The 23,042-nt window shown below is 43.1% G+C and overlaps 1 protein-coding gene across 1 annotated transcript; it reads right to left on the bottom strand.

The window, feature by feature from the left end:
* Window positions 1-2,678: 2,678 nt before the first annotated feature.
* Window positions 2,679-10,110, bottom strand: PROKR2 (prokineticin receptor 2). The gene is made up of 2 exons (XM_007191711.1): window positions 9,653-10,110; window positions 2,679-3,515 (listed from the first exon to the last, which is right to left on the bottom strand). The coding sequence occupies exons 1-2, from the start codon at window positions 10,108-10,110 to the stop codon at window positions 2,819-2,821; spliced, it is 1,155 nt and encodes a 384-aa protein (XP_007191773.1). The 3' UTR covers window positions 2,679-2,818.
* Between the last annotated feature and the right edge of the window lie 12,932 nt (window positions 10,111-23,042).

The raw sequence follows: 23,042 nt of genomic DNA, 5'->3' as shown, positions 1-23,042 counted from the left end.
AGGAGAGATAATGGTTAAATTGAGGAGATATGATTCAAAGCCAAAATTTTCCCCTAGAAATAGAACTCACTTTAAGTTTTCTAACCACCTCCCATGTGTTACTTTTTCCTTCAGAAGTCTGCAATTGGTTTTTATCCATGAAAGGCCTGAAGCCATCTTTTGATTTCTTCAACTTGAGAATCAACTTATTTTTGATGTTGGATGCTGAAAGAAAAATCTAATAGCTTCATCACAAAGCCATCCTTCTCTTATTCTGGCCAAGGAAATGGATCCGTTTTGCCAAAGGAGATTAAATTTTCAATATATAATAGTATATATGAATGTTTATATATCTCAGTGCATTAAAAGTATCTTAAGCTTAGCATTAATTAGTCTTGAAAAGAAAAGTGTAAACACAAGTGCAATTAATTTATTACCTTAACACCAGTTAGATGAATGAACAGTCTCCATGCAAACAGCAGTTTTCATTAAACAAACAAGATGATTTTAAAATGAATGGGTAACGTGAGCATGGAGTAGCGGTTCTTTGATTTATTTGCATGCATGAGTACACTCCTGGGCTGGCAGCTTGAGGGACGTGACCAAGATGAGGCTGGTTGCTGGTGTGAGCTGCCACTGTTCTAAAAATGCTTTCAAGAACTTCCTTCTCTGTTTCAAGGTTGAATTGTTTAAATGGCTATTACTTCATTGATATCTAAATATACTAACATATAGAAGATTAACAGGGAAAATGCTTCAACAGTGTGGTTAAGATTCCATATGTTAATTATTTCATTTGATAACAACATAACACTTTAATTCACTGGAAAATCACAAATCTCACCAATATTTACAAAAGTTGTTTCAGTTAAATTTAAATGAAGGGAGGATGGTATGTTTTAGTATAAAAAGGAAAAAGGGATTGAATTCTTTTGACAGACACAATTGGTAACAGTCTACTCTTAAAGAATCATCTTTAGGAGAAGAGTCAGGACAGGGGTAATACATAAAAATGCAGTTATCATATTTGTGAAAATGCAGATAACCCCCAATATTTACTTGCTTGGCTTTAGAATGCATTGTGTAATTTGGTCTAATCAGAATTTATAAACAATTTGGCTTAGCCTAATGTTAAAGTGAGTTTGCATTTTCTGAGGGTACAGTGATTGGGCTGAAGGTGAATCTGCTGGGTGGTGATGGAGGAAAATGTTGGTTGAAACGTCACTATTGGATTAAAAACACCAACAATTAATTAAATACACACACATACACACACAGACAAGCAAACAACTAAATAACCCCTTCACTATAGAAGAGCAGGAATTGCCCAAATGTGGGTCATTTGGATCAATCCCAAACGATTTGTATAGACTCTGCTTCAAAATGAATCAGGAAGAAATGAAGACAACTACACACAATTACCACAGATGTGTGATAATACAATCAGACTTAAGCAGCCCTGGGGTGTGCTGTTTAGCAACATGCAGGGAAGACTGTCAACACTTCTATGACCACAGGGATACTGAAAGTTTGGGGGGGGGGTGTGGGTAACTGAGACTCTGAAGTTGAATCTTCCTGATTATAACCCAGGACAAGGATTCCTTTTTTGCCCTGATGTAGATGGACTGCACTGAGAAGAGTTCAGGGATCACTGGTCCATAGACTAAGGATGAAAAAGTGGGAGTGTTTCTCCATAATAAGCCACAGTGGATGGGGTCCAAACAAATCATTCAATATCTCTTATCCATTCTCATCACTTGTATAGTTGAAAAGCACTTTTACAAACTATGACCTCAGTGGGCTTGCCCAACAGTCCTGTAAGGCAGGCAGAGAAAATATTTTCATCATCCCTGTTTCGTCGAACAAAACTGAGATGCAGAGAGAGTAAACATCTAGGTCACATGAGTTAGGACTTGAACCCAGGTCTTTGGATTCCAAGTAGAGCTCATCTTTGCAAGAGAGGGTGTGTTCTAGAAAAGTGGCCCAGGCCTTAGCAAAATGGCCACACAGATTATGTTCATTGCCAGTGGCAAACTCCACCCCTTTCTCTGTCCCCTTCCTCCCTGACACTAGAGCTGCTGACATCCTTCACATTAAGGTTTCAGGAACTGGATGTGTTCCTCATTTCAGGATTGTCTGTCTTCACCCAAAAGAATGATGAGTTTTCAAGCATCAGTGGAAAACAAATTTTTTTGGTTCTTTCCTTTGAGATTACACCATTATAGATAACCAATGACCTGGTTATGAGAAAAATTCTTTTCCGGCAGCCAGAATCCTAGAGAATGTTCTAGGGAGGTCATAAGATCTGGGTGGGAAAGCTCAGTGTGCTGGCGTGAATTGTCTTCCCATGAGGCTGTAAACCCCACACTCTGATTCACCCTTTTATCTCCATTGTGCTGCATTCTGTAGGCTTTGACTTTCCTGCACTGGCCAGATACAGAATGAGGGAAGATGAAGAATGAGTCTAGATAACCATCTGTGGCCTCTGTTTGACCACCTAAATATCTGGATATAGCTTGATGACTCCAATGGCTTCTGCCATTTCATTTTGCTATTTAAATATTTTTGCACAGTAGGTAATCAGTAAATGTCAGCTCCTGTTGCCCTTATCTAATCTTGCTGGTGTGGTTGTGCACACAGTAGGTGTTGAGCAGGTATCAGTAAATGTCAGCTGCTGTGGTTTGTGTCTAGTTGCATCGCATTTTATGACTCCAGCTCCTTGAAAGCAGTGAGGTGTTAACACAGTTGCCCTTTCCCCAAGCAGCCCGTGAACTTGGTTATTGGTGAATTGTGCTCCAAGTACTGGCTTTTGGGTTTTCAATTATGAAACACCAGTGGGTCACTTCAGCCTGATACAATCCACCTCTTCCGTGGCCAGCAGGCCGCTGGTTTTGAGGTCATGGTCAGCGCTGGACTTGCTCCCGCCGTGGGAGGGCCGCCAGTGGAGCTGCAGCATCCTCTTGAAGTACTTCATGGTGTTGTTCTTGACGGTCACGAAGCAAACGGTGTTGATCATGCTGTTGCTCATGGCGATGCACTCGACGACGTAAAAGGCTGTGAGGTAGTGCTTCTCCTTCACGAATACGGTGGGGAAGAAGTCGCGCACGATGGTGAAGCCGTAGAAAGGCGCCCAGCACAGCACGTAGGCCGTGAGGATGCACATGAGCACCAGCACCGTCTTCCGGCGGCAGCGCAGCCGCTTCCGGATCTGTTCCGTCTGGAAACCAGGGACCGCCTTGAACCAGAGCTCCCGGGAGATCCTGGCGTAGCACAGGGTCATGGTGACCACCGGGCCCAGGAACTCGATGCCAAAGATGAAGAGGAAGTAGGATTTATAGTAGAGCTGCTGGTCCACTGGCCAGATCTGGCCGCAGAAGATCTTTTCCTGGCGTTTGACAATAAAGAGGACGGTTTCTGTTGTGAAGTAGGCTGATGGGATGGCGATGAGAATGGATACCATCCAGACCAAAGCGATCAGGAAGGAGGCTGTTTGATAATTCATCCGTGGTTTCAAGGGGTGAACGATAGCGAGATATCTGGGGGGCGGAGGGAAGCTATCAGTAATAATGATGTGTGCTTGTAATCATTATTGGTTTTTAACTAACCCAAACACCCACAGTAGCAGACAAAATGGCACAATGACTCCCCACGTATCTATTTTCCAGCGTCAACGTGCTTCATCTTATTTTAGCAACATCATTTGGCATTTGGAGGAGAGGAGTGATTTAGTGTAAACAGCACAGGATTTGGGTCAAACAGACAGAATAAATCTTGGCTGGAGTGAATCACTCAGTCTCTCTGAGATTCGTTTCCTCAAATGCAACATGAGATAAAATGATACCTACCTTGCAGGGCTGCTGTAAATATTAAATATTATAATGTTTGTGAAATGCTTGGCATGTGCTAGGTGTGGCATGTACATGTGGCCTATCATGATTATAAGTCCTATTGATACCACCTTGGCTTTCCAGCTTGCCATTCTGCCTAAGAACATAATTCTTTCAAAACTCTTCAATCTAAATATCTTCTGGTGTAGAGGTGAAAGAAGAGCTGTGGACTAGGAATTTCTCTCTCCTGCCCTCAGGTGTCACCCCGCATTACAGAGCAGGAGTGGACTAAGGGTAGAATCTGAGGAATCTAGTGAGATGTAAATGACTTGCCCAAGCTCACTTGGTGCAGGGAACAGAATCCAGGCTCCTGATACAAAACTTTTACACCCACCTCCCTGCGCTGTCTCAAGCTCAGATGAGAAGGTGTGTAAAGTTGCCTTGACACCATAAAGCAGCACACAGCATGAAACTTTTATCCTGCTCTTTCCAATGAGCAATGCTGCCTGGGAAAGAGGTTGGAGCCCTTAGTGGGAAATGAGCTCATTTGTGTAGGTTGAATACCTTCTTTCCAGAAAAACCTAACAACACCTATTTAGGTAATTTAGTGCCCTGGAATCATTCCTGTGCCTCTTATGGAGTGAGAAGAAGAGGTGGTGGAGGAAGGTGGAGGAAGAAAAGAGGCATGAGGGGTAGGGAAGAAACAATACAACCCTGGAAATGAATATGTACCTCATACCTGCAGCTTGAGTCAGGTTATGACCAAGAGCAGGAAGCCACCCATAGAAATTCCATCCAATTTACCCTTCTTTTGTAACTAGACCCTTTGGTCACCTTTCCAAGTTTCTGACTTGACCAAGAAGGCCTTCTGCCATGTTATTTCTGTCTGTCCCTGGCAATATGTCTGTCATGAGATTGTTTTATCGGCTCTTGCCTTCCCCTTGCTCACTGGCAGCTCTGACTCTATAGACTTCAGTTAGGAGATCTCATGGCAGCCTGGCTCTCCCCAGCTTGCAGCTTTCTGAAGACATAAGATAAAGTTGCATCCCACCCCAACCATTGGCTGCACCCTAACTGTATATATTAATGAGCAGTGCTTACTGGAGTTCTTCACCCATCCATGGGACCCAGCTTTTCCAAGTTAAGCTGCGTGACTTGCCTGGGTAGCACAAGGCTCACAGGGCTGGAGATTGGGACAAATGGGCTAGCCAATCCTTCAATGGGGCAGGGACAACTCACAATCACTGTCTCTCTGTGATACTGAGTGTATCAGCTTCCTGTTGCTGCTGTAACAAATTACCACAAACTCAGTGGCTTAAATAACACAAATTAATTATCTTATAGTTTTGGAGGTCAGAAGTCTGACATGTGTCTCACTGGGCTAAAATCAAGGTGTTGGTAGGACTGTGTTCCTTTCTGGAGGCTCTGAGGGGAAAATCTCATTTGTTTCTTGTCTAGGGCTGCCTGCATTCCTTGGCTTAGGGCCCCCTTTCATGTTCAAAGCCACCAGTGACCAGTCAAGCCCTTCCCACAACACATCACTCTGACACTGACTTTTCTGCCTCCCTCTTGCACATCTAAGGACCTTTGTGATTACACTGGGCCCACCTGGATAATCCAGTCTTGTGTCCTTATTTTATGATCAGCTAATTAGCAACCTTAATTCCATCTGCTATCTTAATTCCCCTCAGGCATAACGTATTCTGGGGATTAGGATGTGGATATCTTGGGGGCATCATTATTCTGCCTATCATACTGAGTTCAAAGTCCTTAGATAATGCAGAACTAATTCAAGACTTAATAACTCTCTCAATCTGGTTCTAGCATGAAAAGTATCTCAGTAACCAATGCCAAAGAGAACTTTCACAGCCCTGCTTAATCTGTTGTCAACTCTTAAATTCTAATTCCTTATCCTATAGGATGCTCCAAAATTCAGAGTTGTCATCAGCTAAACACTAAAATAAAGAACCCTGGCCTAGGCATTATTCAGAAGCCCTGGATTTCAGCTGTGCACCTAAATTCTTGAATAAATCACTTATGCTTCTGGGACTTTGTTTCTTCATCTGTGAAAGGGAGATAAAAATGACTTTACAGACAACCTTGCAGGCTTTTTGAAAGATTCTATTTGAGAAGGTAAATGTACATAAAGCATGGTGGACGCTATAATACTTTGTTTAAACCCATCTTTTCCCATGACTCATTCATTGGCAAGAGGGATATCTGCAAAGTCTTTGTTGCCATCTATCTGCTTGGATGTGTGTTTCTTGAGGTCAACACTCTTCTTCTGGGTTCTCTATGACTTCAAATATCATCCCGTCTAGGCCCTCTGCACATGAACCTTGCTCTTCTGCTGCTGCCTGTGTCAGGGTTTGCAGGTTTATCTAATTCTGAGTAGGATGTGGTCCCCATGCCTACAGATACAAGCCCATTATTTAATATTAGTGTCATCTCAGGAAAAGTGAGAGTTTGGTCGTCATCCATCTTTCTTATCATTTTGCCTTATTTTTCAGTTGGTTTGAAAGTGAGTGAGAAAGAGGGGTGCTATTTATTTATTAGGGTCCTGGACTGTAAGGGCTGAAATTCCATATACTGCTTTGACATCTACAGGGCCCCAAAAGCCTAGCTGTGAGTTCCTCTGTTTTCACCAGATATACCCCTCCACCCAGTGAGAAAGGCTCTTGTCCTGCTAGTTCCTCTATCAGTGGGAATAGCTGTACCCCCAATCCTCAACCTAATGGGTTTCACTTCTCTGCCAGTTGGCAAAATCATTCAAACAAGCCAATCACATCCTCCCATGGGAGCCAAGGGTCACCTCAGCCTCTTGTCACTATAAACCCTGCTGCCCACATACCCTGCTGGTTCATTCTATTCCCAAGCACAGCTCTCATGTGACCCTGCCTGGTGTGCAGTGTTCTTCTCCCCTGGGCTGGCAGTATATGAGACCAACCAAGTGCTTTCACCCTCATTGTTCTAGTTTCAGGTGTTGTGTGTTCAGTCATCTACTACTATTGGTGCTGGAGAGTCCTACCTTCATCAACGGGGTGAATAGGAGGTGGTCAGAATAGCACACTTGAATTGCAACACCTTCCTCATGAAGCGTTCCCAGACTGCATCACTAACATAATCATCTGTCTTTCTCTGAGTTACTCTTCACTTATCACTAGATTATTCTAGTTTTTGTGTGGAAGAAAAGCTCCCTGAGGTCAAAGACTGTGTCTTCTACTACTTTATGTTTCCATACGCATAGGTTGGGCACACAGTAGGACCCAGCAACCTGTGGATCTACCAGGTTGTAGCAGATGCTGTTGGTGCCCCTCTATTATCCCTTTGCTTTTATCACTTCAGTGCATACCTGTCCACTGCCACCTGCTAACACTTGCATTTCTTTGTTGGAAGGCCTTCTCTGGCTTCCAGAGTCCTCTTGGTAACTTGCACAGAATTTCCAGAGTGGCCTTCACAAATGACTTATGAGGGTTGGTGTGTAAATATCCTAGTTCCCTCCCACCTCTCACTCCTGGGAGAACTCTGAGGTGAGATCTACACCAGCTCCAAGGGTTCTGTGGCAGGAATAAGCATCAATTGTGCACAGTGGAAACTTGTTCAATAACACAGCTTGTATTGACTGCCTTCCCTTGCCTGCCTCCTTTCCTATCTCCCTATAGGTACTTCCTGAGGGCTACCTGCACATGAATCCTTGTCTCAGGGTCTATCTTAGAGGTAAACCAAACTAAGGCACAGGTTTGAGGCTCTGCGCTAAGCTCTATGGAAACATGAAGATAGAAGTGGTTATTGCGCTTAAAACAGTGTCCTTTGGAAAAGATTGTCTGTGTCCCCAGACACAGCATGAGATTAAAAGACAGATTGGCATCAGATTACAAAGACTCTGGAGTGCTAGACTCAGGATTTGGCATGTGTTCTATAAGCATTGAAACTTTTGGAGGTTTTGTAAGGAATGAGACATGTTAGAAAGACTCTTCAGTGGTGATATTCTGATGCTTAATATGGATGAGTATAGATTTCAGGGGACAGTCAGGGGCTCCTGAAGGGGTGAAGAGACAAGTTAGAGGAGCATTATGATGGTTCAGCCATGACTTGCCAAGAGATGAAGTTGGAGGGACTATTGCCAGGACCTGGTGTAGGGCTGCACCTGGTGTAGGGGTGTGTGGGTGGGGGTAGAACAGGGAGAAAGGAAAAGGATGATGGTAGTATCTCCTGCTTGGGTGACTGGGAGATGGTGGAACTGCTGACAGAGCTGGAAGCTGACTGAGGCAGAGCTGGTTTGGGGTGGAAAAGGAACCACTCTGTATTGTAACAGAATGGTTGCTTCCTGAGAATCTCCCAAGTTGAAAGAAAGAAAGAAAGAAAGAAAGAAAGAAGGAAAGGAAGGAAGGAAGAAGGAAAGAAAGAAAGAAGAAAGAAAGAGAGAAAGAGAGAGAAAGAAAGAAAGAAAGAAAAAGAAAGAAAGAAAGAGAAAGAAAGAAAAACCCCACACCTACATTAGAAAGACAAAGGTTTCAATGGAACAAAGGTGATGAGAACAGTGGTGACTCACTTGAGTAAACATCAGAATCATTCAGGGATTGGGTAAAATGCAGATGCCTAGGCCCTAGCCCAGGGGATTCCCATTCAGTAGGGGCCCAGGAATCTGACTTTGTACCATTGTACCAAACATATTTTGTATCATTTCCCCTGGGGAATTTTGTGTAGTTGGTTGATAGGTAAGTTTCATAAACACTGGGTTCAGGGCTTACGAGCCTCAGAGTTTCACTGATAACAAAATTGTTTTTTCTTGCAGGAATTAAGTTATAAAAAGGAAGATGCCTCTTATACCTGTATGTGTATTGTATTATCATAAATGAAAAATAATCACTGGGTTGATTAAAAAGGAACACAGACCTAAATAACACTGAGAACGAGGGAAAAACTGGAGTTGAAAGGAGATAAAAGGGAAAAAGATGATTAAAAACACATCAAGATGAGTTTCAGCATAACTCACAATGGTGGACCAAGAAAATGTGACACAAATTGCCCCCCTCAAACAGGGCCACTGGTGGTCCAATGCTGGCCTACAGCTATTTACATAAATAAAACATGTGTCAGATTTGTCTGAAGCTGCTATTAGAAATTTTACTTTATAAATTTACACTAGATCAAGGACTTACAGAACATCTCACACAAATATATGCAAATAAGCACATGGATGAATTCAAAAAAGGCAAGAATGTCCTTCCCTCTTTTTTGCAACCAAACCCTGTAATCTTATTTTAAAATCAGCTCTGCCATAAAGTCACCAAAAACAAGAGTACATACTGTATGATTCCATTTTTATGAAGTTAAAAAATAGGCAAAACTAAACTATGATGCTAGAAATCAGATCAGTGGTTGCCTGGGGTGGGAGGATTGACTGGTAAGGGGCACAAGGAAACTTTCTAGGGGATGGAAATGTTCTATATCTTGATTTGGGTAGTGGTTACAGGAAAAACTTCGCACATGCTATCTAGACTGGAAGCTGCCCTGGCTAACCTAGTTAACATGGCTTCTAAGTAGTAACCTGCCTAAACTTGCTGCTTTTGCTTTTGTGTTTGGTGAGGTTCATGGTTATATGACATGCCTGTATCTGAAGCAGATGTGGTGTATGGGGGCATGGCCCAGAGCTGGGAGGCTCAGGAGCCTCCCTCTTGTCCACATTTGGGAGAACATGAGCCACAACTGGAGAAACCAAGTCTCCTTTTGCCTCGATAGATGGACAAGCATTTGAATCTGGAGTAATGCCAACTTTTAGAGCTGAAGTGAGGAAGGAGGCAACCTGGGCCACCTCCATCTTTACCCCTACCCAACATCCTCACCTGTCGATAGCGATGGCCAGCAGGGCATTGGTGGAGACGTAGAGTGAGACGGTACGCAGGTAGTTGACAGAGGCACAGAGCACATGGCCGTGCTCCCAGGAGAGCTGGCGCACCACATAGTAGTCCATCTCGAAGGGGCAGCAGACAATGGCCACCAGGAAGTCGGAGATGGCCAGGTTAGCAATGAGCAGGTTGGTGAGGTTGCGCAGCTTCTTATAGCGGGCAAGGGCAGTGATAAAGACAAAGTTGCCAATGCCACAAATCAGCATGATGCCCACAAGTGCCACCCCGATAATGATCTTGGCTGCAAAGAAGGTGTGAGTCTTGGTCATATCCTCATCCTCATCTAGAGGGAGGTCATAATCACCATAACTGAAGTTGAAGGGGAGGGAGGTGGCATGGTCTTGGGGTATACTGAAGTTGGTTGCAAAACTAGTGTTTCCATTCTGGGCTGCCATGGTGAAGTTTGCCAGTGAGTGGTATGCAGGAGTCTCCGGGGTCTGAGTACTCTGAGCTGGGGGTCCAGACCCTCTGCTTTCATGAGGTCAGAGATCCTAGTACCCTGCCCACATCTGTGGGGAGTCAAGACGCCATCGTGGATCCTGGAAGGAGACACAACCAGTTGATAAAATATAGGAGAACACCTGGTAGCATCCTCCCAGAGCCCCCCCAGGTATAGGCCAACCAGACGCAGTGTCTAACCCACAGACAGAACTACCCATGGCACAGAGGGGAGGACACATGAGTTCTGGAAATTGGGAAACCCTCTATTGGCTGTTTGGCTGTCGAGAGGGACTGGGCATGGGATGGATTGGACTCCCCAGAGACACCCAAGAAGAATGTGTATCTTTGCCCTTTGTCCAGGGACCAGGACCAGTTTGACTGCCCAGTCCCCCTTCCCCCAGCAGCCCCCACAGGGGTCTTCTGGAAGTTTTTCCCAGCTGCTCAGGCAGCTGGCCCAGGACTCTATGGCAGTCACAACATTGTGCCAGCTGTTGACCAGGGACAATGAAGCCAGAGGATGGGGATACAGTAGTGTCCTTCCTCCAAAGCAGGAACTGCTCCCTCTGTCCTGGCCAGTCCACAGACTTGGAAATCACCATTTTCACATGGACAGGCTGAGTCAACCTGGGCCAGTGATTTATGCTCTCTGAATCCCAGTTTTCCTGTAAACCAAATTCCTGTTGCCTAGCCCAGGGCCTGGCACAGAGTAGGGGCTGGATAGGAATCTGCTGAAGGAATGACTGAGGATCCTGATCAGGACTCTGCAGGTGGAGGGGCCTGTGGGTGGGAGGGAATTCTCCTGCTGCGCTGCTGGGCCGCTCTAGAAAGAAGTCCTCTGTCTGCTTCCCTTCCCTGTCTCCACTCTTGTGAGCTGTCCCTTCACCAGGCCCCCAGCTCCCCTTCCAGAATCAGCCTTGATTGGGAGGTACCACATCTTGTCACCAAAGTCTGTGTCCTCTGAAAGTGGTGGCTGCTCCAAGACCTCGCTTAACTGAAAACAGCCACCCAAGGGGGGTGGGGGGAGTGTCAGTGAGGACCCAGGAGGGCCTGAGGGCTGACCTGTCTCTTATGGCCTAAGTCCTCTACATTCTTGGTGCCTCCAGATGCCCGCGGGGGAGGAAATAAAGTCTCTGAAGTACTGAGCCCTCAGGAGATTGGGCACTGTTGGTTTGGCTGTGTCTGAGGGACTGGAAAAAGAACCCAGGTCTAGAACCTGCAGAATGGGGGTCCCGGCCATCCAGCCATGAACCACCTTCCCCCACCTCTTAGCACGCCTGGAAAGGACTCCAAGTGTGCGGGCCGCGGGATGCTGGAAGCAAGAAGTGGACCAAACTGGACAGTAGGTTTGGCCCAGCCCTGTGAGAAGAGCGGGAGAACGAAGGACAGGAACTGCTCCCGGAAGGGACAGCAGTCGCAGGGTGGCGGGGACACTCCAACCTGCGGCGCGCCTGCCTGCTGTGTACCCGAGGGGAGGCTCAAAACCGCAGCTGGGGGCGTCCTCTTTTTGGGTCGCCTCTCCGTCTCACGCGAGACCCCAACCCCCGCAGACACTGAGACGGAGAAGCGGGAGTTGCGCCCTCTCGGCTTCTACGTTCGGCTGCTCTTCTGTCCCGGGACCGGCGAGGAGACAGCGGGCGCCCAGGCTGGAGCAGGTCCCCTCCCCGTTACCGCTGGATGCACTCCCTGCCCTTGATCAACCCGCTCCAGGATCCCCGTCCTTCCTCTCCCTTATTAACCACCCGGTACGGCCGCACGGCTCCCGGAGGCGCTGCCCCGGCAGGGGCGGGAATCTTCAGAAATTTAGGCTCGAGAAGCAAAGCCGGTGGGATCTCCGGGCGGGAAGAAAACTGGGGGTGGAGGGAGGAGACGGTGAAAGGGAATTTTCCCAGAGACACCTCCCCTTTCCTGCTCACCTTCCCGTAGGTGCCCCCCGCCCACGCCCTCCCCTGCAGTTTGGCGCCCGCCCACCCGCTGGCTCCCTCGGTCTGCGGCCTCACTGCCCAGTCCCAGCCTACGGTCCCCGGCCCGGTCATCTCCCGGCACCCACTCCACTAGTGCGAGCCAGCCAGGGCGCATCCCGAGGGTGGCAGCAGGCAAAGCTGCTCGAAGACCCCAGAGAAAGAAGTAAGCATCGGAGCCCTCAGCCCGGGCGACGCCCCCCACCCGGCCACTGGAGCCCCGGGACTGCGCGGAGCTCTGCACCTACAGGCTTCCGCGCTTCCCCGTCTCCCTGGCGGCCTCGGGGACCCGGACTTGCGCTGCGTAGGAGGTGTTCCTCTTTCTTCCTCGCTCAGCGCGCTTCCCAGGCGAGTCGCGGTCTCCGGGTTCCTGCTACAGTTGGCGCTCCGCCCGCGAAGCTCTTCCCGGCTTCTGGGGCGCGGCCGGGTGCGTCCGCCCCGCGCTGGGCTCCGCCCCGGGGTCCCCGCCTGTCTCTGCGCGGAGGCAAAGGGTGGGCACTCGGCTCCTGCAACTGGTGCTCCCCGGGCGCCGGGCGCATGGAGCTCTAGCCTCCTTGGCGCGGGTGGGTCCCTCTAGAGAGTTTCTGAGCCCTCCGTACCCCCGTGTGAATGGAACGCAGTAGCCTTTTATTTTTTTAAAACATCTTTATTGGAGTATAATTGCTTTATAATGGTGTGTTAGTTTCTGCTTTATAACAAAGTGAATCAGCTACACATATACATACATGCCCATATCCCCTCCCTCTTGCGTCTCCCTCCCACCCTCCCTACCCAACCCTGTAGGTGGTCACAAAGCACCGAGCTGACCTCCCCGTGCTATGCAGCTACTTCCCACTGCTTCTCTATTTTACATTTAGCCTTTTAGATAATGCGATTCCGAAGAACCCGCGAGGCCCTCTGCACCCCCTACGTGGCGCCCCAAGGGGGTCGCCAGTGAAGGATCCGAGGATCCGAGGATCCTGTCTTCCAGGGAGTCCAGTGACAGCGTCCGCTCCTGCTACACAGTGACTCCTTCTGGAGAAGCCCAGGGTGCATTCCATCTTTCCGGGAGCTGGTGCTGGGGATACTCCAGCGAGTGCAGAGTGGGACTTTGGGGTTGTGGGGGAGGAGACCCCCGGGAGGAAGCTGAGGACCGGGGGCAGCTTACCCTGCTCAAAGCTCCGATCCCGAAGTCCTCACTAAAACCTGAGATGTCCACAACTGCCAAAGTCCTTGGTCATTCAAAGACCATCCCAGTTGGGCCTCCTCCTGTCTTTAGGGGGACGCCCGAGCCCTCCACTTTGTTTACAACAGGCTCTGATTTTAGGCAATTTCTATTACCTCTCTGGTCCTTGGTTTCCTTATACATTGAGCGAGGGGATTAAACCCTCAGGACCTGCTAATGCTGATGACTGGTAGCTGCAAAGCACAGAGGGAAGCTCTGGCTTTACAGAATTGGAACTGGAAACTGTGGCAGGAGACTGAAGGTCTAAAGGGATTCCCTGCTGTTAAATCCCAGCCAATGATTATTGACAGCTTGGAATATGGACTCTGCTTTGTCAGATCTTCCGATCTTTCCAGAGATGGGATTTCAGAACTTTATAAATAAAGTTGGGTTAGTTAAAACAAAACAAAAACCCTGTGTTGGCCAAAGAGAACATATCTCAGAATGAATATAGTCCACTGGGATGCCAACTTAAAATACCTGAATAGATGATTAAGAAACCCTTCGGGTGGTGACATTATGTGATTCTGCCTTTCACCTTATGTAGAACTAACCCCTCCTTCTCCTCTTTAAGTTTTTTTTTTTCCAGATGTATTGGATATAATTGACATATAACATTGTGTAAGTTTAAGATATACAACGTGAAGAGTTGATACATGTATACATTATGAAATGATTACCACAATAAGGTTAGTTAACACATCCATCACCTCACATAATTTTTTTTTTGATGGTGAGACCATTTAAAATTTACTCTCTCATCAACTTTCAAGTTTATAATACAGTATTGTTAACTGTAATCATCATGCTGTACATTAGATATCCAGAACTTATTCATCTTTTAAGTGCAAGTTTGTACCCTTCAACAAACATCTCCCCATTACCTCTCCAGCCCCTGGCAACCACCATTCTACAATATTCCATTATATGTATATCTCATCTGTTCATCCATCCATGGACACTTAGGTTGTTTCCATGTTTAGGCTATTGTGAATAATGCTGCCATGAACACGGGGGTGCAGATATCTCTTCAAGATAGTGGTTTTGTTTCCTTCTGATATATATCCAGAAGTGGGATTGCTGGATCATATGGTAGTTCCACTTTTAATTTTTTGAGGAACTTTCACACCTTTTTCCATAGTGGCTGCACCAATTTACGTTCCAACCAACAGTGTACAGGGTTCTCTTTTCTCTACAACCTTGCCAACACTTGTTATCCTTTGTCTTTTTGATAATAGCCATTCTAACAGGTGTGAGGTGATATCTCATTGTGGTTTTGATTTTCATTTCCCTGATGATTAGTGATATTGAGCATCTTTTCATGTACATGTTGGCCATTTGTATGTTTTCTTTGAAAAAATGCCTATTCAGCCCTCTGCCTATTTTAAAATCAGATTATTATTATTATTGCTATTGAGTTGTATGAATTCCTTATACAGTTTGGATATTAACCCCTTATCTGATAGATGGTTTGCAAATATTTTCTCCTATCCCATAGGCTGCCTCTTCATTCTGTTGATTGTTTCTATTGCTGTGCAGAAGCTTTTTAATTTGATGTAGTCCTGCTTGTTTATTTTTGTTTTTATTGAGTGTGCTTTTAGTGTTATACCTAAAAAATGGTCACAGAGACAAATGTCATGGTGTTTTCCTCTAGGAGTTTGAATTTCAGGCCTTACATTTAAGTCTTTAATCCATTTCAAGTTAATTTTTGTGAGTGATAAATATATATATAGGGATCCAATTTCATTCTTTTGCATGTAAATATCTAGTTTTCCCAATACCATTTATTGAAATGACTATCTTTTCCCCACTGGGTATTCTTGGCTCTGTTGTCAAATATTAGTTAAGTGTATGTGTATGGGTTTACTTATGGGCTCTGTATTCTATTCCATTAGACTGTGTGTCTGTTTTTAATGCTAGTACCATACTGTTTTGAGTATTATAGCTTTGTAGTTTAGTTTGAAACCAGGATGTGCGATGCCTCCAGCTTTGTTCTTCTTTTTCAGGATTTCTTTGGCTATTCCAGGTCTTTTGTGGTTCCATATGAATTTTAGAATTTTTTTAAAAAGTTCTTCTTTAAATTTGTGGTAGAATTCACCAGTGAAAGCATCCTGTCCTGGGGTTTTCTTTGGTGGGAGTCTTTCGATTATGGTTTCAATCTTCTTAGTCATCATTGATCTGTTCTATTGTTCTATTGTTGTCTATTTCTTTTTTTTTCCCACACACACACACTGTATTTTATTTTTACAAGAGATAAATAGACTGACACCAAGCATTGTACATGGTGACCACAACAAAAGCAACAATGATTGCAATTACCAAACATGAAACACACTCATACTATGTCATAATATTGACATTCAGTCCAGTAATCCTCTACTGTAACAGCTTCTTTACTTTGCAGTGAAAATTGATTTGTATATTCTTTGCCTCTGAGTCCTTGTGGGATTTTTTTTTTTTTAAAATTCAGACAGAAAGTCACAAAAATTATACTCATCCTCATCAGTTCACTCAGTCCCATGTAATTAATTTTTTTTTATCTTGATCTTTTGTTAGCACTTTTATGAGTTCATCAGTTTTTCATTAGAGTTCTGAAAATGCTTATTCATTCAGTTCAGCAGTACAGTCAGTTACCAGAAACCTGTACTTGTCAGAGTCTTTTCCATGAATTTCTTGAAGATGAAACCCTTTTATAGGAACATATTTGCAAAATCATCAGAGTACACCCAGAACTGTCTGTAAATGACAAAAGACTTAAAAATGACCATGGTTAAAGATTTGATGAAAGTTCATAATAATGCAGTTGACAAGAAAATTAGTTATTTCTGAGATATACATTTTAAAGTAATAACTAGGATTATTACTTATAACATTATACCAGAACATATAAGATTTTTAGAAGTTTCCTGTAATGTCTGAAACATTTATATTAACATATTTCCATACATATTTAGATACAAATACAAATATAAGATTTTTAGAAATTTCATGTAATGTCTGAAATATTTATATTAACATATTTCCATACATATTTCCATACAAATACAAATATAAGATTTTTAGAAATTTCATGTAATGTCTGAAACATTTATATTAACATATTTCCATACAAATAACCCAATGAAAGTTTAGTATTAGTTGTTTTGTTTGTTTTTTTATACTGCAGGTTCTTATTAGGCATCAGTTTTATACACATCAGTGTATACATGTCAGTCCCAATCGCCCAATTCAGCACACCACCATCCCCACCTCACCGCAGTTTTTCCCCCTTGGTGTCCATATGTCCATTCTCTACATCTGTGTCTCAACTTCTGCCCTGCAAACTGGCTCATCTGTACCATTTTTCTAGGTTCCACATACATGCATTAATATACGATATTTGTTTTTCTCTTTCTGACTTACTTCACTCTGTATGACAGTCTCTAGATCCATCCACGTCTCAACAAATGACTGAATTTCGTTCCTTTTTATGGCTGAGTAATATTCCATTGTATATATGTACCACAACTTCTTTATCCATTCGTCTGTCGATGGGCATTTAGGTTGCTTCCATGTCCTGGCTATTGTAAATAGAGCTGCAATGAACATTTTGGTACATGACTCTTTTTGACCTATGGTTTTCTCAGGGTATATGCCCAGTAGTGGGATTGCTGGGTCATATGGTAGTTCTATGTGTAGTTTTTTAAGGAACCTCCATACTGTTCTCCATATTGGCTGTATCAATTTACATTCCCACCAACAGTGCAAGAGGGTTCCCTTTTCTCCACACCCTCTCCAGCATTTGTTGTTTCTGGATTTTCTGATGATGCCCATTCTAACAGGAGTGAGGTGATACCTCATTGTAGTTTTGATTTGCATTTCTCTAATAATTAGTGATGTTGAGCATCTTTTCATGTGCTTCGTGGCCGTCTGTATGTCTTCTTTGGAGAAATGTCTATTTAGGTCTTCTGCCCATTTTTGGATTGGGGTGTTTGTTTCTTTGATATTGAGCTGAATGAGCTGTTTATATATTTTGGAGATTAATCCTTTGTCCGTTGATTCATTTGCAAATATTTTCTCCCATTCTGAGGGTTGTCTTTTCGTCTTGTTTATGGTTTCCTTTGTTGTGCAAAAGCTTTGAAGTTTCATTAGGTCCCACTTGTTTATTTTTGTTTTTATTTCCATTACTCTAGGAGGTGGATCAAAAAAGATCTTGCTGTGATTTATGTCAAAGAGTGTTCTTCCTATGTTTTCCTCTAAGAGTTTTATAGTGTCCAGTCTTATATTTAGGTCTCTAATCCATTTTGAGTTTATTTTTGTGTATGGTGTTAGGGAGTATTCTAATTTCATTCTTTTACATGTAGCTGTCCAGTTTCCCCAGCACCACTTATTGAAGAGACTGTCTTTTCTCCGTTGTATATCTTTGCCTCCTTTGTCATAGATTAGTTGACCATAGGTGTGTGGGTTAATCTCTGGGCTTTCTATCTTGTTCCATTGATCTATGTTTCTGTTTTTGTGCCAGTACCATATTGTTTTGATTACTGTAGCTTTGTAGTATAGTCTGAAGTCAGGGAGTCTGATTCCTCCAGTTCCATTTTTTTGCCTCAAGACTGCTTTGGCTATTCGGGGTCTTTTGTGTCTCCATACAAATTTTAAGATGATTTGTTCTAGCTCCGTAAAAAATGCCATTGGTAATTTGATAGGGATTGCATTGAATCTGTAGATTGCTTTGGGTAGTATACTCATTTTCACAATGTTGATTCTTCCAATCCAAGAACATGGTATATCTCTCCATCTGTTGGTATCATCTTTAATTTCTTTCATCAGTGTCTTATAGTTTTCTGCATACAGGTCTTTTGTCTCCCTAGGTAGGTTTATTCCTAGGTATTTTATTCTTTTTGTTGCAATGGTAAATGGGAGTGTTTCCATAATTTCTCTTTCAGATTTTTCATCATTAGTGTATAGGAATGCAAGAGATTTCTGTGCATTAATTTTGTATCCTGCAACTTTACCATATTCATTAATTAGCTCTAGCAGTTTTCTGGTGGCAGTTTTAGGATTCGCTATGTATAGTATCATGTCATCTGCAAACAGTGACAGTTTTACTTCTTCTTTTCCAATTTGTATTCCTTTTATTTCTTTTTCTTCTCTGATTGCCATGGCTAGGACTTCCAGAACTATGTTGAATAATAGTGGTGAGAGTGGACATCCTTGTCTCGTTCCTGATCTTAGAGGAAATGCTTTCAGTTTTTCACCATTGAGAATGATGTTTGCTCTGGGTTTGTCATATATGGCCTTTATTATGTTGAGGTAGGTTCCCTCTATGCCCACTTTCTGGAGAGTTTTTATCAGAAATGGGTGTTGAATTTTGTCAAAAGCTTTTTCTGCATCTATTGAGATGATCATATGGTTTTTATTCTTCAATTTGTTAATATGGTGTATCACATTGATTGATTTGCGTATATTGAAGAATCCTTGCATCCCTGGGATAAATCCTACTTGATCATGGTGTATGATCCTTTTAATGTGTTGTTGGATTCTGTTTGCTAGTATTTTGTTGAGGATTTTTGCATCTATATTCATCAGTGATATTGGTCTGTAATTTTCTTTTTTTGTAGTGTCTTTGTCTGGTTTTGTTATCAGGGTGATGGTGGCCTCATAGAATGAGTTTGGGAGTGTTCCTTCCTCTGCAATTTTTTGGAAGAGTTTGAGAAAGATGGGTGTTAGCTCTTCTCTAAATGTTTTATAGAATTCACCTGTGAAGCCATCTGGTCCTGGACTTTTGTTTGTTGGAAGATTTTTAATCACAGTTTCAATTTCATTACTTGTGATAGGTCTGTTCATATTTTCTGTTTCTTCCTGATTCAGTCTTGGAAGGTTATACCTTTCTAAGAATTTGTCCATTTCTTCCAGGTTGTCTATTTTATTGGCATAAAGTTGCTTGTAGTATTCTCTTAGGATGTTCTGTATTTCTGCGGTGTCTGTTGTATCTTCTCCTTTTTCATTTCTGATTTTATTGATTTGAGTCCTCTCTCTCTTTTTCTTGATGAGTCTGGCTAATGGTTTATCAATTTTGTTTATCTTCTCAAAGAACCAACTTTTAGTTTTATTGATCTTTGCTCTTGTTTTCTTTGTTTCTATTTCATTTATTTCTGCTCTGATCTTTATGATTTCTTTCCTTCTGCTAACTTTGGGTTTTGTTTGTTCTTCTTTTTCTAGTTTCTTTAGGTGTAAGGTTAGATTGTTTACTTGAGATTTTTCTTGTTTCTTTAGGTAGGCTTGTATAGCTATAAACTTCCCTCTTAGAACCGCTTTTGCTGCATCCCATAGGTTTTGGGTCGTCGTGTTTTCATTGTCATTTGTCTCTAGGTATTTTTTTATTTCCTGTTTGATTTCTTCAGTGATCTCTTGGTTATTTAGTAACGTATTGTTTAGCGTCCATGTGTTTGTCTTTTTTACGTTTTTTTCCCTGTAATTCATTTCTAATCTCATAGCGTTGTGGTCAGAAAAGATGCTTGATATGATTTCAATTTTCTTAAATTTACTGAGGCTTGATTTGTGACCCAAGATGTGATCTATCCTGGAGAATGTTCCGTGCGCACTTGAGAAGAACGTGTAATCTGCTGTTTTTGGATAGAATGTCCTATATATATCAATTAAATCTATCTGGTCTATTGTGTCATTTAAAGCTTCTGTTTCCTTATTTATTTTCATTTTGGATGATCTGTCCATTGGTGTAAGTGAGGTGTTAAAGTCCCCCACTATTATTGTGTTACTGTCGATTTCTTCTTTTATAGCTGTTAGCAGTTGCCTTATGTATTGAGGTGCTCCTATGTTGGGTGCATATATATTTATAATTGTTATATCTTCTTCTTGGATTGATCCCTGGATCATTATGTAGTGTCCTTCCTTGTCTCTTGTAACATTCTTTATTTTAAAGTCTATTTTATCTGATATGAGTATAGCTACTCCAGCTTTCTTTTGATTTCCATTTGCATGGAATATCTTTTTCCATCCCCTCACTTTCAGTCCGTATGTGTCCCTAGGTCTGAAGTGGGTCTCTTGTAGACAGCATATAGATGGGTCTTGTTTTTGTATCCATTCAGCAAGCCTGTGTCTTTTGGTTGGAGCATTTAATCCATTCACGTTTAAGGTAATTAATGATATGTATGTTCCTATGACCATTTTCTTAATTGTTTTGGGTTTGTTTTTGTAGGTCCTTTTCTTCTCTTGTGTTTCCCACTTAGAGAAGTTCCTTTAGCATTTGTTGTAGAGCTGCTTTGGTGGTGCTCAATTCTCTTAGCTTTTGCTTGTCTGTAAAGCTTTTGATTTCTCCATCAAATCTAAATGAAATGCTTGCCAGGTAGACTAATCTTGGTTGTAGGTTCTTCCCTTTCCTCACTTTAAGTATATCATGCCACTCCCTTCTGGCTTGCAGAGTTTCTGCTGAGAAATCAGCTGTTAACCTTATGGGAGTTCCCTTGTATGTTATTTGTCGTTTTTCCCTTGCTGCTTTCAGTAATTTTTCTTTGTCTTTAATTTTTGCCACTTTGATTACTATGTGTCTTGGCATGTTTCTCCTTGGGTTTATTCTGCATGGGACTCTCTGCGCTTCCTGGACTTAGGTGGCTATTTCCTTTCCCATGTTAGGGAAGTTTTCGACTATAATCTCTTCAAATATTTTCTCGGGTCCTTTCTCTCTCTCTTCTCCTTCTGGGACCCCTATAATGCGAATGTTCTTGCGTTTAATGTTGTCCCAGAGGTCTCTTAGGCTGTCTTCATTTCTTTTCATTCTTTTTTCTTTAGTCTGTTCCGCAGCAGTGAATTCCACCATTCTGTCTTCCAGGTCACTTATCTGTTCTTCTGCCTCAGTTATTCTGCTATTGATTCCTTCTAGTGTAGTTTTCATTTCAGTTATTGTATTGTTCATCTCTGTTTGTTTGTTCTTTCATTCTTCTAGGTCTTTGTTAATCATTTCTTGCATCTTCTCAATCTTTGCCTCCATTCTTATTCCAAGGTCCTGGATCATCTTCACTATCATTATTCTGAATTTTTTTTCTGGAAGGTTGCCTATCTCCACTTCATTTAGTTGTTTTTCTGGGTTTTTTTCTTGTTCCTTCATCTGGTACATAGCCCTCTGCCTTTTCATCTTCTCTGTCTTTCTGTAACTGTGGGTGTTGGTCCACAGGCTGCAGGATTGTAGTTTTTCTTGCTTCTGTTGTCTGCCCTCTGGTGGTTGAGGCTATCTAAGAGGCTTGATGGGAGGCTCTGGTGGTGGGTAGAGCTGACTGTTGCTGTGGCGGTCAGAGCTGAGTAAAACTTTAATCCACTTGACTGTTGATGGGTGGGGCTGGGTTCCCTCCCTGTTGCTGTGGCGTCAGAGCTCAGTAAAACCTTAATCCACTTGACTGTTGATGGGTGGGGCTGGGTTCCCTCCCTGTTGGTTGTTTTGCCTGAGGCAACCCAACACTGGAGCCTACCCGTGCTCTTTGGTGGGGTTAATGGCAGACTCTGGGAGGGCTCACGCCAAGGAGAACTTCCCAGGACCTCTGCTGCCAGTGTCCTTATCCCCACGGTGAAACAGAGCCACCACTTGCCTCTGCAGGAGACCCCCCCAACACCAGCAGGTACGTCTGGTTCAGTCTCCCCCAGGGTCACTGCTCCTTCCCCTGGGTCCCGATGCACACATTACTTTGTGTGTGCCCTCCAAGAGTGGGGTCTCTGTTTCCCCCAGTCCTGTCACAGTCCTGCAATCAATTCCCACTAGACTTCAAAGTCTGATTCTCTAGGAATTCCTCCTCCCGTTGCCAGACCCCCAGGTTGGGAAGCCTGACGTGGGGCTCAGAACCTTCACTCCAGTGGGTGGACTTCTGTGGTATAAGTGTTCGCCAGTCTGTGAGTCACCCACCCAGCAGTTATGGGATTTGATTTTACTCTGATTGCGCCCCTCCTACCGTCTCACTGTGGCTTCTCCTCTGTCCTTGGATGTGGGGTATCCTCCTTGGTGAAGTCCAGGGTCTTCCTGTCAATGATTGTCCAGCAGCCAGTTGTGATTCTGGTGCTCTCGCAAGAGGGAGTGAGAGCACGTCCTTCTACTCTGCCATCTTGGTTAATCCTCCCTCTTGTCTATTTCTTAATGATTCAGTCTTGGTAGGTTGTATGTATGTTTCTATGAATTTATCTGTTTCTTCTAGGTTATACAATTTGTTGTCATAGCAACCTTAGGATTCTTTGTATTTCTGTGGTACAAGATGTAATATCTCTTCTGTCATTTACACTTTTGTTTTTTGAGTCCTCTCTTATTTTCCTTGGTTAGTCTAGTTAAAGTTTTGTCAATTTTGTTTATCTTTTCAAAAACCAACTCAGTTTTATTGATTTTTCTATCATTCTATTCTTTATTTTATTTATTTCTCCTCTAATCTTTATTATTTTCTTCCTTCTGCTAATGTTGGGTTTCTTAATTTTTCTTTTTCTAATTCCTTGAGGTGTAAATTTAGGTTGTTTATTTGAGATCTTTCTTTTTTCTTAATGTACAAATTCATTGCTATAAACTTCCATCTTATGACTGCTTTTGATACATCCCATAAGTTTTGGTATGTAGTGTTTTCATTTTTGTTTGTCTCAAAGTATTTTCTGATTTTCCTTTTGATTTCTTCTTTGGCTCATTGGTTATGCAGGAGTGTGTTGTTTAACTTCCATGTAATTGTGAATTTTGCAGTTTTTCCCTGTTACTGATTTCTGGTTT

Source organism: Balaenoptera acutorostrata, chromosome 15 (genome assembly GCF_949987535.1).
Source record: "Balaenoptera acutorostrata chromosome 15, mBalAcu1.1, whole genome shotgun sequence".
In the NCBI taxonomy this organism is placed as follows: Eukaryota; Metazoa; Chordata; class Mammalia; order Artiodactyla; family Balaenopteridae; genus Balaenoptera; species Balaenoptera acutorostrata.
This window is presented reverse-complemented; position numbering and strand designations above follow the sequence as displayed.